At 31.0% G+C, this 15,218-nt stretch overlaps 1 protein-coding gene across 3 annotated transcripts in view; it reads left to right on the top strand.

Annotated features, from left to right (window-relative positions):
- LOC106463441 (YTH domain-containing family protein 2-like) overlaps positions 1-15,218 on the top strand; it is a 47,531-nt gene that overhangs the window by 10,265 nt on the left and 22,048 nt on the right. For 2 of the 3 annotated variants that reach the window (XR_002611487.1, XM_022390927.1), the window contains exons 3-4: positions 6,259-6,314; positions 13,531-15,033. Coding sequence is in view for 2 of the 3 variants with exons in the window: in XM_022390927.1 (XP_022246635.1) it covers positions 6,259-6,314; positions 13,531-15,033 (1,559 nt within the window). In the remaining variant the exon portion in view is untranslated. Of the gene's footprint in view, positions 1-6,258; positions 6,315-9,462; positions 9,631-13,530; positions 15,034-15,218 lie in introns of all 3 variants that reach the window. The other variant, XM_022390928.1, reaches the window with a different exon arrangement.

Genomic DNA, 15,218 nt, shown 5'->3' with positions numbered 1-15,218 from the left:
CGAATGTATATATAAAACCTAAAAAGTATTATTTGTTTTACATCCTCCATGTGTGAAATTTTATAAGGCTTAACCTACGACAAGCAGCAACTGAGTACAAAGGTCATAGCTAGAATAGAAATTGTTTGCTTTACTTCTTTATTTACTATTCTATGTTTTAAGAAAAATAAGTCTAACAACTTATTTCTAAATAGTAATAACCTATATACATATATAATGGATAATAATGGAAATGTGACTATATTCAACAAAATACTAGTCTACTAACACACAGCCAAGACAGGTCACTTTGTAAAGACTAAAGGTCAATTTGATATTATTGGATATGGTAACATGAGAGCATCTATGTAACATTATTGTAACTTCTGTATTGTTAGCCAGGCATGGCTGAAAGGTCAGTATAATAAAAATAATGAATGTATAATGTTATGAGATTTAAGCTATTTATTCTAAACATTTGTGTTATAATTTGTAGTCATTCTAGAAAGGAAAGGTATAATTTTTATTTATTTCCTAATTTTTTATTGTGGTTACATTATCGGGCAAATTGATTGAACCCATACCGAGATTCGTTAATGAAAATAACAGATAAAATATAAAGTTTTTTTTCTTAAGAAATATTTGATAACTATCTGGATGTTATAAAGATTTCGCATGTGAAATTTGAACATTTTCTGATATATAAAAGTATTTTTAATCTTAAAATGAAAATTACTTTGCATGTTGGATAGGTAACATGCAAAAAGAAAAAAGGCATGAGAAAAACATTTCTTAACAAACCTTAAGACTTAATAAAAAAATCTGATATTTTGCATATGAAAGCCTTGTAATGTTTAATGATAATCTGCCAAATTTCTTGAACATTCCGCTACTAGTATAAAAGTTATAGCCTGAAAACTATAACAAGCACAAAAATGGTTATGAGTTATGTGCTGAAGAAGTTAATGGGTGTTTTTCAAAATATTTTGACACTGAGGAAGATTGACATTGTGACCTTTATTTTTAAAAAGAAAGATCTGAAGGTCATTTTGAGAACTATAGGCCTGTTAGTTTGAACATTAAAATGATTTTTTTGGTGTGTGAGTAGTTTTTCACCCCCTTAATACCCCCTTTAAAACATAATGATAAATCTTATATATAAAAAAATAAATAATTTTTTACAAAAGACTTTTAATGACAAATTTCAACATCTTGATAACAAAGAAAAAGTTGGATAGCAAAACAGTAGTGTTATACATTGATGTTTTATAGTTTAAAATGAAGGAAAACACATATATGCACACACAGAGTACCATTTGTTATTTTTTTTACCAGTTTATTCTTTTTAAATGCCTAAACAAATTCACTGGAAATGTCTTATCAATATATGTTACGGTTATTATCCCGAGTGGCCATGTTAATATGGCTGTGTGCGCATGCAATATGTATCAAAGCTACTTTGCTGTAGTTGAAAAAACTTGCTTATGGTTATGTATGTCACCTATCAGATAATGATCAAATATTTGTATTTTCTATAACAGCTGCCATCATAATGTGCCCGTATACTTAACCAGTGTGTTAAAATTAACATTTCTTCCATAAAAAAATGTTAAAAAACTAAACATATATTCAATTCAGCCTTTGTGACCATTACGTAAGTGGCAAGGAACCATTTAGTCATTAAAGGCCTGGCCTTGGAAAAGGTAAAAAATTCAAACCCACTGTCTTATTTTTCAGGAAATCATAAATTCCAGTCTTAAGCTGTGGTACAGTGTTGACTCCCACTACTACTGACAACAACTCATTCTATAAGTCAATTACCCTATTAGGAAAATAAAACTGTCTTAACTGGAGTGTTGCCTTTTCTTTCTAAGTCTTATATGTGTGTTTTCTCATCCTGTTATCTTCAGAATATGTAACAAGGAAATCAAAGGTGCTTATCCTATCAGTCCTATAGATATTTTTGTAACCTTGAATAATATCATTTCTCACCTGTTTTTTTTGAGATAAAATAATTTGAGATATTAACTTACATTTGTAAGATAACCCTTTTGTTACTGGAATCATCTTAGTAGCCCTTCTTCGAATCCTTACCAATAAGTCAGTATACTTTCTTTATCCAGGAGACCAAAACTCTACACAGTATTTTAAGTGAGGCCTAAGTTGTGATTTGTATAATGAGATAATTACCTCTTTTAATTTGTAATCAGTATGTCTATCAATACAACTAAAATTCTATTAGTGTTACTATTAACAAAAGAGCATTATTTCAATGATTTAAATTTCATTTTAGTAATAAGGTTTTTTTTAACAGCAGGCTCAGTGTCAGATGGGAGGAATGGGATTGATATACATATTATGTGACTTCTTATCCTTTTCAAAGCAAGTTACAAATATTCAAGTTATTAGAGCTCAGAATAATTTTTAATGTGTTTTACTTACTGAATTACAAGAACTTCTAAGTGAAGTTAATGAAGAATGTATAGTAATATATCAACCATACCATATCTGCTGTATAGGAAATCAAACCAATATATAGAGAGAAATTTAAGGAAGGATAATGCTAATAATGTAAAGTAAGGTTAATCATGAAGTTAGTGTAGAAAATCTTTTCAGAGACTTGCAAAGGTTAACAACCCTGGGATCGAGATTGATACCATTTGGCATTACAGTATTTAACAGTGCTATCCAATAAGCTTCTTTAATTTCCCTGTTTCTGTTAGATGTAAAATTTGTTTCTATACCCATAAGTTTAATGTTTTCAAGAGAGTGTCCAGGCATGTTAAAGTGTTTTGCAACCAGAAGTTCTTTATTTGTTTTTATTGTTGATTTGTGGTTATTAAAATCTTCCTGTATAGTTGTTTTGGTTTTACCTACATATCGAAAGTTGCATTTTCAGTATTGGATTAAGTAAATAAAATGTTTTGTGGAGCAGGTTGTGGAATTAGTGATTTTGAACTGCTTTTGGTTGCCTTTATTGGAAAATTTGTCAGTTTCCTGCATGAACTTACAGGTTTGACATCGCTTGCTGTTGCAAGATTGAGTTATTAAACTTATTTTTCTTAAAACATAGAACAGTAAATAAAGAAGTAAAGCAAACAATTATCTCTGCTAATTAACCTTTGTACTCAGTTGCTGCTTTTCATAGGTTGTTAAGCCTTATGAAATTTCCCACGTGGAGGATGTAAAAAAAAGTTTTTAAAAGTTTTATATATATATATGTATATATATATATTTTAAATAACCAAATAATCTTAAATTATTATATTGATACCATAGAATTTCACTGTAATTTATCCAGCATGGTAACTAAGCTGTATTTGGGTCTAAAAAAATATTAAATTTCAAGCTCATTAAAAACTTACCTCATCGATTGAAATGTTGTGTGAAAAGAATGAAATTAGCACAATAACATGTCAAAATGGCTGAAAAAATCACTAGGGGGACAATCTCCACTTTTGATTGGTTATTCATGTCATATATAGAAGTAAGTGTGTGTAAGGGACCACTTCCAAAAATGGAAAGAGGTGGTGGGCACTGTGTTTGATTCAGTACATGAGCAATATATTAGCAAGTGGAAAATATACGAGGTTCTTATTTTATATTCTGGCTTGTCAGTATCAGTAGTTTAAGTTCCTAATTCATACAAACATGTAGATTTTGTATTTTGACATCACAAACATATAATTTTAACCATTCAACATACCACGTGACACGCAAAAATTGATGTTTAGCTGTGTTCTTATGATATTTACCTTTAAATTAAGAAATTAACTAATGTATTATACTAAAAGTTGAATTATGTTGTACAATATGATACTAAAAAACTTATTGATGTAGCTTCATAAAATAGTTGTTCAATAAAATTTTCGATGCAAGTCAACAAACGCGATGACGCAGCCTTTGACACATGACCCATTGAGATAGGGTTAATATTTACGTGATTCAGGTCAATTTCAATATTTCCTTTACAATGCTTAGGGTGAGAAACATTGTTAACATCTTTTAAGAAGAGAAGAGAACATTTAAGGGCTCAGCCATCTCATGGTCTTCAACAAACAACCTTGCCATCAGCATCATTAAAGGCAGGGGTTCTGAAATTTCCCCAAACCATAACTTATCTAAGCAGCTAACCAATTTTCTGGGGCTCTTGCTTAATGTTTTTCTTTTTTTGGGGGGAGGGGTTGTATTATATTTTTCTAGAATTATTTTTAGGATCATTATTTTATAAATAATTTTAAAATCAAAATATATTTATATTTTACTGTGTCTTGTTCTGTGACCCACAATTTGAGAACCATTATATTAAAGGCCTAATTCCCATTGTAATATTTTGCCCAAATTTAACAGACTTAAAAAAATTCTTGCCGTTAATTTTAACATTATGAGCCAGCTATTCTCATAAACCTTTTGTATTTCCTAATTTCTTTTTTAACGAAATACCTAGCTTTTTTATAATTCCTTAAGTCTTCCAATCTGTATGTCACTTTAAACTTGTTAAACTTATGGCCTTTATCCCTGATTTTCTTTTATGTCTTTCGTAAGCCAGTTAGGTTTGATCTTCTTTGTTATCCTAAAGTTTCCTCATCTTAGGAATATGCCAATTTTGAAATAAAAGCAATCTATTTGAAAAAAAAAACTTTCCCTAATAATAATTTTCCCAATTCATTAATGATAAATCTTATCTCATGGCCTCAAAAATCTAAAGATTAGGAACTAAAATTTCTTCGAATCTAATAATGCAGTAAACACACTTTCCTAAATATTCACCTGCTTTGAATCTTGCAGCCATGTCATCATTAGTGGTTAACAATAAGGTTTTCCAATAACTGTATATGGCTGGAAACTATGCAGGATGAGTGCAACTTGTGAAAGTAGACTTGTATGTAGGGCTTTTAGAGTTTTTTCGTAAATGTTATATCATATGCTCAACATGTTCCACATACTCACCTAAGCAATACTTTTTGAAACTATCCAAATCAATAGCAGAGTAAACAATGAATACATATTCACAGAAGTTAGATATACAGCTTATCTTTCAGTCTTTGAAGGTATTATAGTAAAATAATAGCTTTCACAAAAATATACTAATATCAAGTAACTTTAGTACTCTATCAAAATATTGCATTATTTCATAGTAAATAAAAATTAGATCTTAAGGCCGTTTCCCAAAATGACAGGCTAGAGCTGAGACATTACATGTTCAGAAACTCTAAAATCTGTTGAACAGATAATACCTCTTTCTGTATTTTTCTTACATTTCAATTTATCAGTTTGACTGAAAATTAGCATATAATAAACCAGATACATTTTTAAGTATCGTCTTAATACAAAAAGTACATGTAAAACAGCTTTTTTGTATTAAATCTTGAATGTAATGTTACAAACCAAACTGGGTAAATTCTTTATAATTCTAAACCAACCAAATCTGTTAAAAACTGTTTTCTTAACATTCTAAAGCATCAGATGGTCTTCAAAAACACTAAAGATATGAAGGTCTTGTGTATAATTGTTTTAATATTGTCTCCCATGTAAACTAACTATTTGTCAAAGTTATTAAATAGAACTTAATACGTTTACAAGTGAGACAGTCAGGATCAGACTTGTATTTATGTTATTTGAACTAACTTGCTTGTTTTTTGTTGTTGTTTTGTTTCATGTACTTGTACACTTTGACACTTTAAGTGCCCCTCTTTTTTTTCAGAAATTATAAATTCTTAGTGAGTGTGAGATACATATACAACAAGATCTTGAGCATTATGTTTATATATGTAGTTTTACTCATGATATGGTTAACTGTTGAAATTTTTATAGTTTTTTAATATAAAACCAAGTGTGTATAGTATTCACTGGGACATATTCATGTATAGTGTATTTGCTAGTTCAAATGAAAAAAAAAAATATCTAATAGCATAAAAGAAGACATTATAATATTTATCACGTTTATCAAATATAGTTTATGAAACACATCTGCAAAATGCTTGGCTGTTTACATAAACAACACATCAATTAGGTTTAACTTCTTTTCTAATATTATGGAGTCATTGGACCATATGAGATTTAAAAAAATTATATCTGGAACATTGTAAATCATTTATTTTATTATTCCAAATATTTAGCATAATCAAACTATATAATAAGTTAAGAATCTTGAAATACCGTGAGAAAAAAGTTACAGTAAATAGGGATAATATATTTTGCCAAATTTGATAAACTTAATTTTAAAAAAAGACGATATATATGGTTTGTGTGTATTAAGTTATTCATTTTATTTTAAAGTACCAAATGGACCAAAGGATGAAGAATTTGATACCTGGAGAAATCAACCTCAACAGGTAAGATCTTTTCATTATTTTGTGTACGTTTGTGGACTAAGTATTTTGGAATTAGAAAATTATACCATGGAGAAATTGTGGTGCATCAGTTGAAATATATATGCAATGCATTGCATTATGGGGACTATGATATTTACTGCTTTTGAATGTTGACTAAAATTTCTCTGATGTATATTTTAATCTATTTTTGTTTAATCCTAAAAGACTGGTTGTTAGCCCATTTATAAGTCTTCTAAACTACAATATACAATCAGGACATCTCTTGAGGGTGTGATGCTGTCCATTTTGTAGCTTGCAAGGGAACTGAGTAAATACAAGTACAGATGCACCAGTTAGGTAGATCAGTAGTGTTGAAGTTTATGTAAGATGCCAATTGTCAAGAATTAAAATATTTGAAAGAATAGATCTTCTAGACTGCTTTAAATATTGAAAATTTTTTACCTGAAATAGCTACAGTTCTTTCTCGTGCCTAGTCCATTTAACAGTATCAAGAACTTGAAAGTACAGTGTGTTTGAAATGTTCAGGTCAACAGAGTACCAGCAATTACCTTTGTAATAAATTTTCAGTAACCGTACACCATCCTGTTTGGCCACAAGTGAAAAGGCACTAAATATGAGGCCTGTGAAACATACTCTCTATGAGTACATATGATTTTACAAAAGCAGCAATAAGCAAATATTACAACACCCAAAGTATGCTGGACAGCATTTTATCAGTTTCTAAGAGATGACAGGGTCTAGAGGCAGGAATGTGAATAATTTAATTGTGATTGTGTTTTTCCAATTGTGAAGGATGTTGTTACAATTAGCTGAATTTTGAAGGTGGGGCATGAGGTTTTTTCTATGAAGTGTTTACATATCTAAATGCCTAAAAGAACTGAAAACACACTCAAGGGGACATATCACAGGTTTTTTTTTTGTCAGCAGGCTCATGTGTTGCTGGCTGCTACAAAGCATATTTGACCTTTTTATAGTAATTAAGGCAACTTTTTGAATGACTCCCCAGAACATAGACTTTAACCTTATAGAAAATAGTTAGGAGTGTTTGCAGGAATTAATTCTTCAGATTTATTCATAACTTTCATATGTCTTTAAACTGAATTTTTCAAACAAACATTAAGACAAATTGCACCAGACTAATGTCATAATCTAGCTGAGAGCATAGTTTACAAAATAATTGTGAACATTAACCCATTCACTTCAGCTGGGACGTATATTTCCCAGTGCACTGGAAAATATACATCCCAGCTGCAGTGAATGGGTTAAGGCCCTGAGTGGTGCTGCATGACATTAGGACCCCTATATATATAACTTTGACCAGACAGTGCAGTATTTTATAGTTCTTGGTAGTTATCTTATTCTTACAGTTTTAATTATAAAGTATAAATAAGCTTTTAAGACATTCCATAAGCTTTAGCTTAATCATTTTCTTACTTAACTAAATGTTGTTTATTTAGGCATGTTTGTAGAGAAAAAGTTTAAAAATTGGTAATATAAGTTGAACCATGTTAACTATTGAAGTTTAGAAAGGATTTCTTGTTTAAGCAGATCATTGTTTTTGTTGTAGTGAAAAAGAAGGTTTGTGTAATCCATATGAATGAAGAAAATATTTTTCTGGGGCCTATTTAATGAAAATTTAAAAAAAATTACCCGTAGATGTGTGTGTACCTCGAGGGCAAAATTGCATCATTTATAATATATAAGAACATTATAGAAAATAATCTTGTAGTCACTTTTCCACACAGTAAAAAAATAAATTTCAAGAGCTGAAATCTAAACAGTAGAGAAAAGGGGTATTTATTTAATTTTATACATAAAAATAAATAGCATATTTTGAGATTGGGTTGATTTCAGCATGATATGGTACTCATAGTCCCCCTAAAAGGAATTTCATAATAATTTTGAATAAAATTGCTCTAATTTGTCCTTCTAACTTGAATATTAGTGTAGTTTCATTGATTTTTAGCCAATCATTGTTTCTCAGGCTGAGCCTCGAGAAATCTTAAGCTACTGATTTAAAAGCTTCATGAAATGTCTTTTTTTCTGTTATTTTCAAGTGTAAAAGTTAGTAAGGCTTCTATTTTAGCAAAGATTCATGTTGCTAGAAGAAAAGGTATTTGTGAACAACCACCATTACAATTATAGCCCTAAATTTTTTTAAAGCTTGCTTGATTGTTTTATATTTCATATGAATTATAATGTTGAAGTGTGATAAAAATAAAATGCCTTTGTTGAAAAGATTGGATAAGCTTTGTTAATGCATTTAACACTCAACCATATCAAGTTCATTTTGCTGACAAGATCACTGTTAGGCCTTATCTGCCTAAGTAACTGTTTAAATGAACAAAGAAATCACTCAAAAAAAAAAAAGAGAGAGACAGAGAGAGAAATATATACATATATAAATTAATACAAAGTGCATTTGAAACATTTATTAAATAAAACCTTTTGATTAACAATTTGAAAAAGGGTCTACTTGCTTATAATTTTGGTAGGTTAAAAAATTTTTTTTGTACATCAGTGATTGTAAACAAGTGAAATTGCATGTGTTGTTTTTTAAACCAAACCAAGGATAAAAAAAATTATAATTTTATACAATATAAACTCTAGGAAAGTATTAAAAGAATGTGGGAAGGCATAAAAGTCAGTAATTAAAATCTACAATAAGGGTAAGCATTTTGAATTGTTTCGTAAAAAACATATCACGATGAAATAGTTTCGAAAATGTCAAGGCTGCAGATTCGTACGTACATCACATATACCAGTAAGATACTTTATTTGTAGAAGCTTTATAATCTCTAAAAAAACAATTCTGAAGTTTCAAACTATATAGCTAGTAGTTTGTTTTTGCTTGTTTTTTTTGCAATAAAACAAACTATCTAACACCTGTGTCAAATTGACACACCAGTGTCTTATAAAGTAGCATAGTGGTGTAGTATAATTTGGAATACTGTGTTCAGATTTAGTCCCTCTACTCTAGGAAGAATATGAAAACTTGAATAAAGTAAAGTGCAGAGTTATAGCACTGAAATATTATCTGGTTTAAGAAATCTAGATTGCATAGAAATGATTAATGTTTTAGATTTTTTTTTTATGGAAGTTAGAGTAATATAAGATGACCTGATTCAAGTGTTCAAATCTGTTAAAGGTTTGAGCAGTCTTCTTACATGGAATAAATAGAATGGAAAGTGAAATGAACTACTGTGAAACATGCTAGACCCAATTTGACACCAAAACCCATATCATGATCAACTGAGAACAGCAGTTTTGAATAACAGCAGCAATTAGTAGCCTATCCAGATCAAGGACAAAAATGGTTTGGTGTAGTTTTTATATGTAAACTCACCAGTAGACTTTGTTTTTACACTGTTAGAAACCTTGAGCTTATTCATTATTCCAAACAAATTTTATACTCCTGTTTTCTTCACAACTTGTTAGAGGTTACAAGCTAAAATCTTGGAAACTCAGATCCAGATTTTTTGTTGACATAAGTTCATCTTTTAAAGTTATTCATGGGTTCTTTGATGTTAAGTTCAATATATTTGTGCAGTCCATGCTAATATTATAAAAACACTTAATAAAACATGAAAAGGGGGAATTCTGAGGTGTAAATATTATAAAGATTTATTTTATTGAACTGAATAGCTGTAATACTATGTATATTTCATGAATTTTTTTAAAACCCAGAGTAGCCCCAATGAAACAAATTTATTAACTTGTTTAATTGTTTGCCAAATTATATTTATAGTTTAAGCTTATTTAGACTTTTATTCAAGAGGTAGACATACAAGTAGAAAGAGTTGCGTTTATTTTTTATGCTGTGGTTGGTGGTCAACTGTAGAACAGATTCACATGGATATAATCTTCACTTTTAGTAACAAAAAACATAATCACCAGCATTATCAGCTCTGGGTGTCCTTGCTTATACTGTGTAGAAGCTGTTATTCTCCTTTTGGTGTCCATGGCCAGGTGGTTAGGGTGCTTGATTCGCACTCTGAGGATCGCGAGTTCGAATCCCCGTCACGCCAAACATGCCATGGGGTGTTATAATGTGACGGTCAATCCCAATATTCCAAAGAGTTGACAATAGGTGATGTTGACTAGCTGCCTTTCCTCAAGTCTGTTATTGCTAAATTAGGGACATGTTGAGTGGTCCATTGTATCTGTTTATACACACAGATCTGTTTTTAATTATACAAATACTCTCTTATGTTCCTTTCTATGTTTGTTTGTGTATTTCTTATGATCTTTATATTTTTCCAGTCACAATTACCATCTCAATTCCGAAAATGTTGCCATGTTTTATGTCATACTGGTGTTCTTTCAGTCTAGTTTTTAATTTCCATCTTGTTTGTCCTATGTACATTTTACTGTAACTATCATCAGTCTTTTTAGGATGTTTGAGTGTTTGTAAATGGTTAGTTTTTTCGTTGGAATGAATGCTACTTTGTAACATTTCAATCAGAATGCTTTAGTAATTTTTTTCCGAAATCTCAGGAAAAAATGGTATACTAAAGAACTTGTTTTGAGATGTTTTTAATGCAGTTAATTCAGAGTATTTCATTTACAGATGTTTGTCATTCATTTTTTTTAGAAAGCTCTGTCAATAATTATTGTGTCATAACCTCTATCTACAGCTTCTGCTTTTAAATATGTTTTATATCTGTAATATATGTTCTGATATTATAGTCTACATCTGTTTTACTTAATATTATTGTTTTATTATCCTTTGAACTGTGTCTAACTAAGAATCCCACCATACAATCCATGTGGTTTTATATGCTGAATATATTTAGACTGTGCATTATCAATGCTTGCCTGTTTCTTTACACATTTATTTACTGTATAAATAGTACATGTAACTTATGTTACCTGTTAAGTTAATTAAGTAGAGGATTTACTTCAAAAAGTGATATGATGAAGTTTTTATGGTTTATATTTACAGTATGTGCAGAGATCATGTTAATGCAAAATTCTGTTATATAAGCAGGAAACTATAATAACGGGTAGAAAAAAAAACACCGATGTGTTCCTAAAATCCAGATATAACAAGACCTACTGTTCAAATTAAATTTTTTTTTATAAAACAACATGAAAAATGTTCCACTGGTCCAAGCATTCTTTAAAAAAAAACCCTGATCATATATCAAAAGTCATAGAAATTTGGTAACAAGAAGGAAAATAACCTTTTATTAGGCCATCTACCCACCAGTTGAGAATTTAAACATTGTTGTCATCACAGTAAAATTAATGTTATTTGGTTAGACTCTGGGTTTTCTTGTTGTTTATATTCTCTGGTTTTAACCTTTCATAAAAGAAAGTTATAGTAATTAAACCTTTTATGCTACAGAATATATTAGTTATTTTAATATTTGATGTTATTTAGGTTAGTGTAGTAATATTTGGTCAACATTGATCAGTTCACAACTGTATTATTGTAGTAGATGTTACTCTTCTTTCATGTAAAAAATACTAAAAATTCCGTTACTTTGTTACACGGCTAACTTTAAAAAAGTTGACAAGTATCATAAAATAAAACATCACTGTAGTTAGAATGGAGACGTTAAACAGTGTTGTTAACACAATAATTCTATATTATATGAATAGACCATGGGCACCCACAAGAAGGGGCAAGGGGGACATTTGCCCCCCCCCCCACCGGATTTTAAAAAGTAAAAAAAATTACTAGATATGTAAAATTATTCTTCTGTGTTATTGGAAAATCATAAGATATTTGTATTTCTATTTAATAATTTTTTCAAACTTTGAAACTTGACCCCCCTAATTTTTTCCTGTGGCCACCCTTGGAATAGACTGTCTAGTTTTATTCTGATTCATTACATGTAAGATGAAGTTCTAGTTATCTAAACTTTTATTTTACAAGATTAATGGATGCTATTCTAATTTTTTGTCTTTAAGTTTAGGTTATTGAAGAATATCCAAAATACTATATTTTTATTTTTGTTAAATACACTTTTGCTTGTTAAGCGAATTATTCATTTTTATAGTTCATTCATTTGAGTAACTGCGTAGTTATAGATAAAATGCTTAAGCCTTCAGTAATGTGGTAAACAAGCTTTGAACATGTAAAAACAATACAGAGATGTCTGGAATGAAACATCTGGAAAAATGTACACAGTATTGTTGCAACAGGTGACTGATAAGTGAATATATCTTTCGTCGTTCTAAACGTTCTGCAATACGTATAGCTTTCAGATATCCAATATTTCATATACTATTGTGTATTTGTGTGGTGTTAGGCCTTATGCACTGTAGGTAATGTTTTACTGTTTGCATGTTGACCTAGTTTACCTGAAATAATGTTGCATCAGAAATTACTATTTTGATACCACATATATAAAAAAAGTAGTCATTATGGCCGAAAATGCATATTTTTTAGAAACAATATGTCTAAAAAATTCAATTTCTGAAAGGCTATGTGATATGTGATATTATACTTACATTTGTGATTTACCAGGTAGAAGGTATATTTTCTATTGGTTTTACATATATATATATATATCCTTGCACAGTATATATTTCAAGTGCAATACTGTTGATCTTATAATAGCGATGACATGGTAATTTCAAAGTTGTATTAAAAAATAATTAAGTAAAAAGAAAGTACTTGTCTGATGGGTAAAATATAATGTTAAACTTTATTATACCGGATGTTGGGTGACATGAATTGGCCACCCCTGATTAATCCTAAACCACTGTGATCAATTTCACTATCTTCATAATAGTATTATATTGTTTTTTGACGTTTAATTATAAGTAGTCTAAGTCAGTTAACTAGCTTTCAAAACAGTCTCTGACCAGTATTTATTAGTTAACAGAAATGCTGCAATGAGGGAGTGTCATAACAAGTAGTTGTTCAGCATTAGATAAATCACCCTATTTAATAATAATATACCCCTAGTTAAAGTTTATTAATAGAAGAAAATCTCTACATTTTGTATGTGTAGGTCAGTAATACTGGGCAGGATTTGGAAAATTTGTGTATTACTAAAACAGTTGCTGATATTGTCAACAGCAGTGGATTTTAAGAATATAATACTAATAATACTATAATTTTTCCTTTATCACATTCTTTTTGATTGCCAATTTTACTATCTGTTATTAGTGTTTTTTCATTTTCAGGTTATTAATCCCATAGTTCAGTAGTTACATAGTTTGATGTTTCTTGTTTTTTTGTTATTTTTTATTTCTATAGGCATATAATGCAGCTATGTCATCATCTAGCATGGGAGATCCCTACATGCCTGGTTACTACCCTTCTATGTCTTTTCCCTATTTGAATCAAGGACTTGGTGATGGTGCATGGAGCAATGGTGGTGATCCTATGACTTTCCTTGGTGGATATGGTGGACAGATGGGAGGTACTGACCAACATTCCCACTATATGGATGGTATGTTTGGTCAGAATAGCTTTACTGGTTACAGTCAGGGTTTTAACTTCTTTCATGGAGGGAGTGGTGACTACTCAGCTTGGGGCAACTCAGGCATGGGAGGATGTAAACCAGGGCCAGCTGGACATGGCTATCATGAAGACTACTATAGAGATGCATATGAACAGGTTGTTGAACGTGGGGCCTTAAAACATGTGGAACAGGGGATGGGGGGATTGTCTCTTAGTGAACACAAAAATGAAATACAGTTTTCAAAAGATGGTTATCTTAAACCAGGAATTGCCTCTGGACAAGGGCATTTGATGACTGACCATCAACTGGCAAAGAAATTTATAGCATCCTCAGTAGACCCTCTCTCAATGGGTAGACCTATCCCCGGTGTTCTAGGGCAACCAGTGGGCTCCAAAAAGATGTCCTGGGCATCAGTTGCCAGTCAGCCTGCTAAGCCACAACTAAAGAGTAAACCCAAATCCATTCCTCCACCAACCATGTTGCATGGAAAACACAATACTACTAGCATGGACATTGGAACATGGGAAAGTAAAAATGGAAATGGACCTGTCAATGGGGGGAAAACAATGCCCCCATCTTCACAGACAAGCTCAGCTACATGGGGTTCTTCCCGTGGGAGTCGGAATAATGGCACTTCAGGACATGGATATGTGCCACCTCAACCACCACAGTTCCAGCACATTGCATTAGCTCAGAATCAACCTTCAGTGGGTAGTGATGAGTTTCCTTCTCATCCTGTATTGGATAAACTTCGTATGGAAAACAATTATAATCCTAAAGAGTTTGATATGAACCCTAAAAATGTGAGATTTTTTATCATCAAGTCATACTCTGAAGATGACATACATCGATCTATCAAGTACTCAATTTGGTGCTCTACGGAACATGGTAACAAACGACTGGATGCAGCATTTCATGAGCGTGAAGGAAAGGGCCCAATCTTTTTATTCTTCAGCGTAAATGGTTCAGGACACTTCTGTGGAATGGCACAGATGGTCTCAAAAGTAGACTATGGTGCCTCTTCAAGTGTCTGGGCTCAAGACAAGTGGAAGGGACAGTTTAGAGTCAAATGGATCTATGTGAAGGATGTGCCTAATTCACAGCTCCGTCACATCAGACTGGAGAACAATGAAAATAAGCCCGTAACAAACTCTCGTGACACTCAAGAGGTTCCAGTTGAGAAAGGTAAACAGGTACTGAAGATCATTCACAGTTTCAAACACTCTACCTCTATCTTTGATGACTTTCTTCATTACGAAAAACGCCAAGAAGAAGATGAACAGCGAAGAACTCAGGTATGTTAGTGATCTTCATAAATTTTAGTTTATTTATTTTCAGTAGGTGTGGTAATCCTGATTTGATTTAGAAATAAGCTAAGTTCAGCTTTCCTGGACATAATTTTTCTACATATATATGGATTAACTTGAGTACAAAAAAAGGTTAATTTCTGAAGGAAATGTTACTATATAAGCTTGTAAAC

Source organism: Limulus polyphemus, unplaced genomic scaffold (genome assembly GCF_000517525.1).
Source record: "Limulus polyphemus unplaced genomic scaffold, Limulus_polyphemus-2.1.2 Scaffold1408, whole genome shotgun sequence".
Classification (NCBI taxonomy): Eukaryota; Metazoa; Arthropoda; class Merostomata; order Xiphosura; family Limulidae; genus Limulus; species Limulus polyphemus.
The sequence above is the reverse complement of the archived record's forward strand: the minus strand, read 5'-3'. Positions and strand labels throughout refer to the sequence as shown.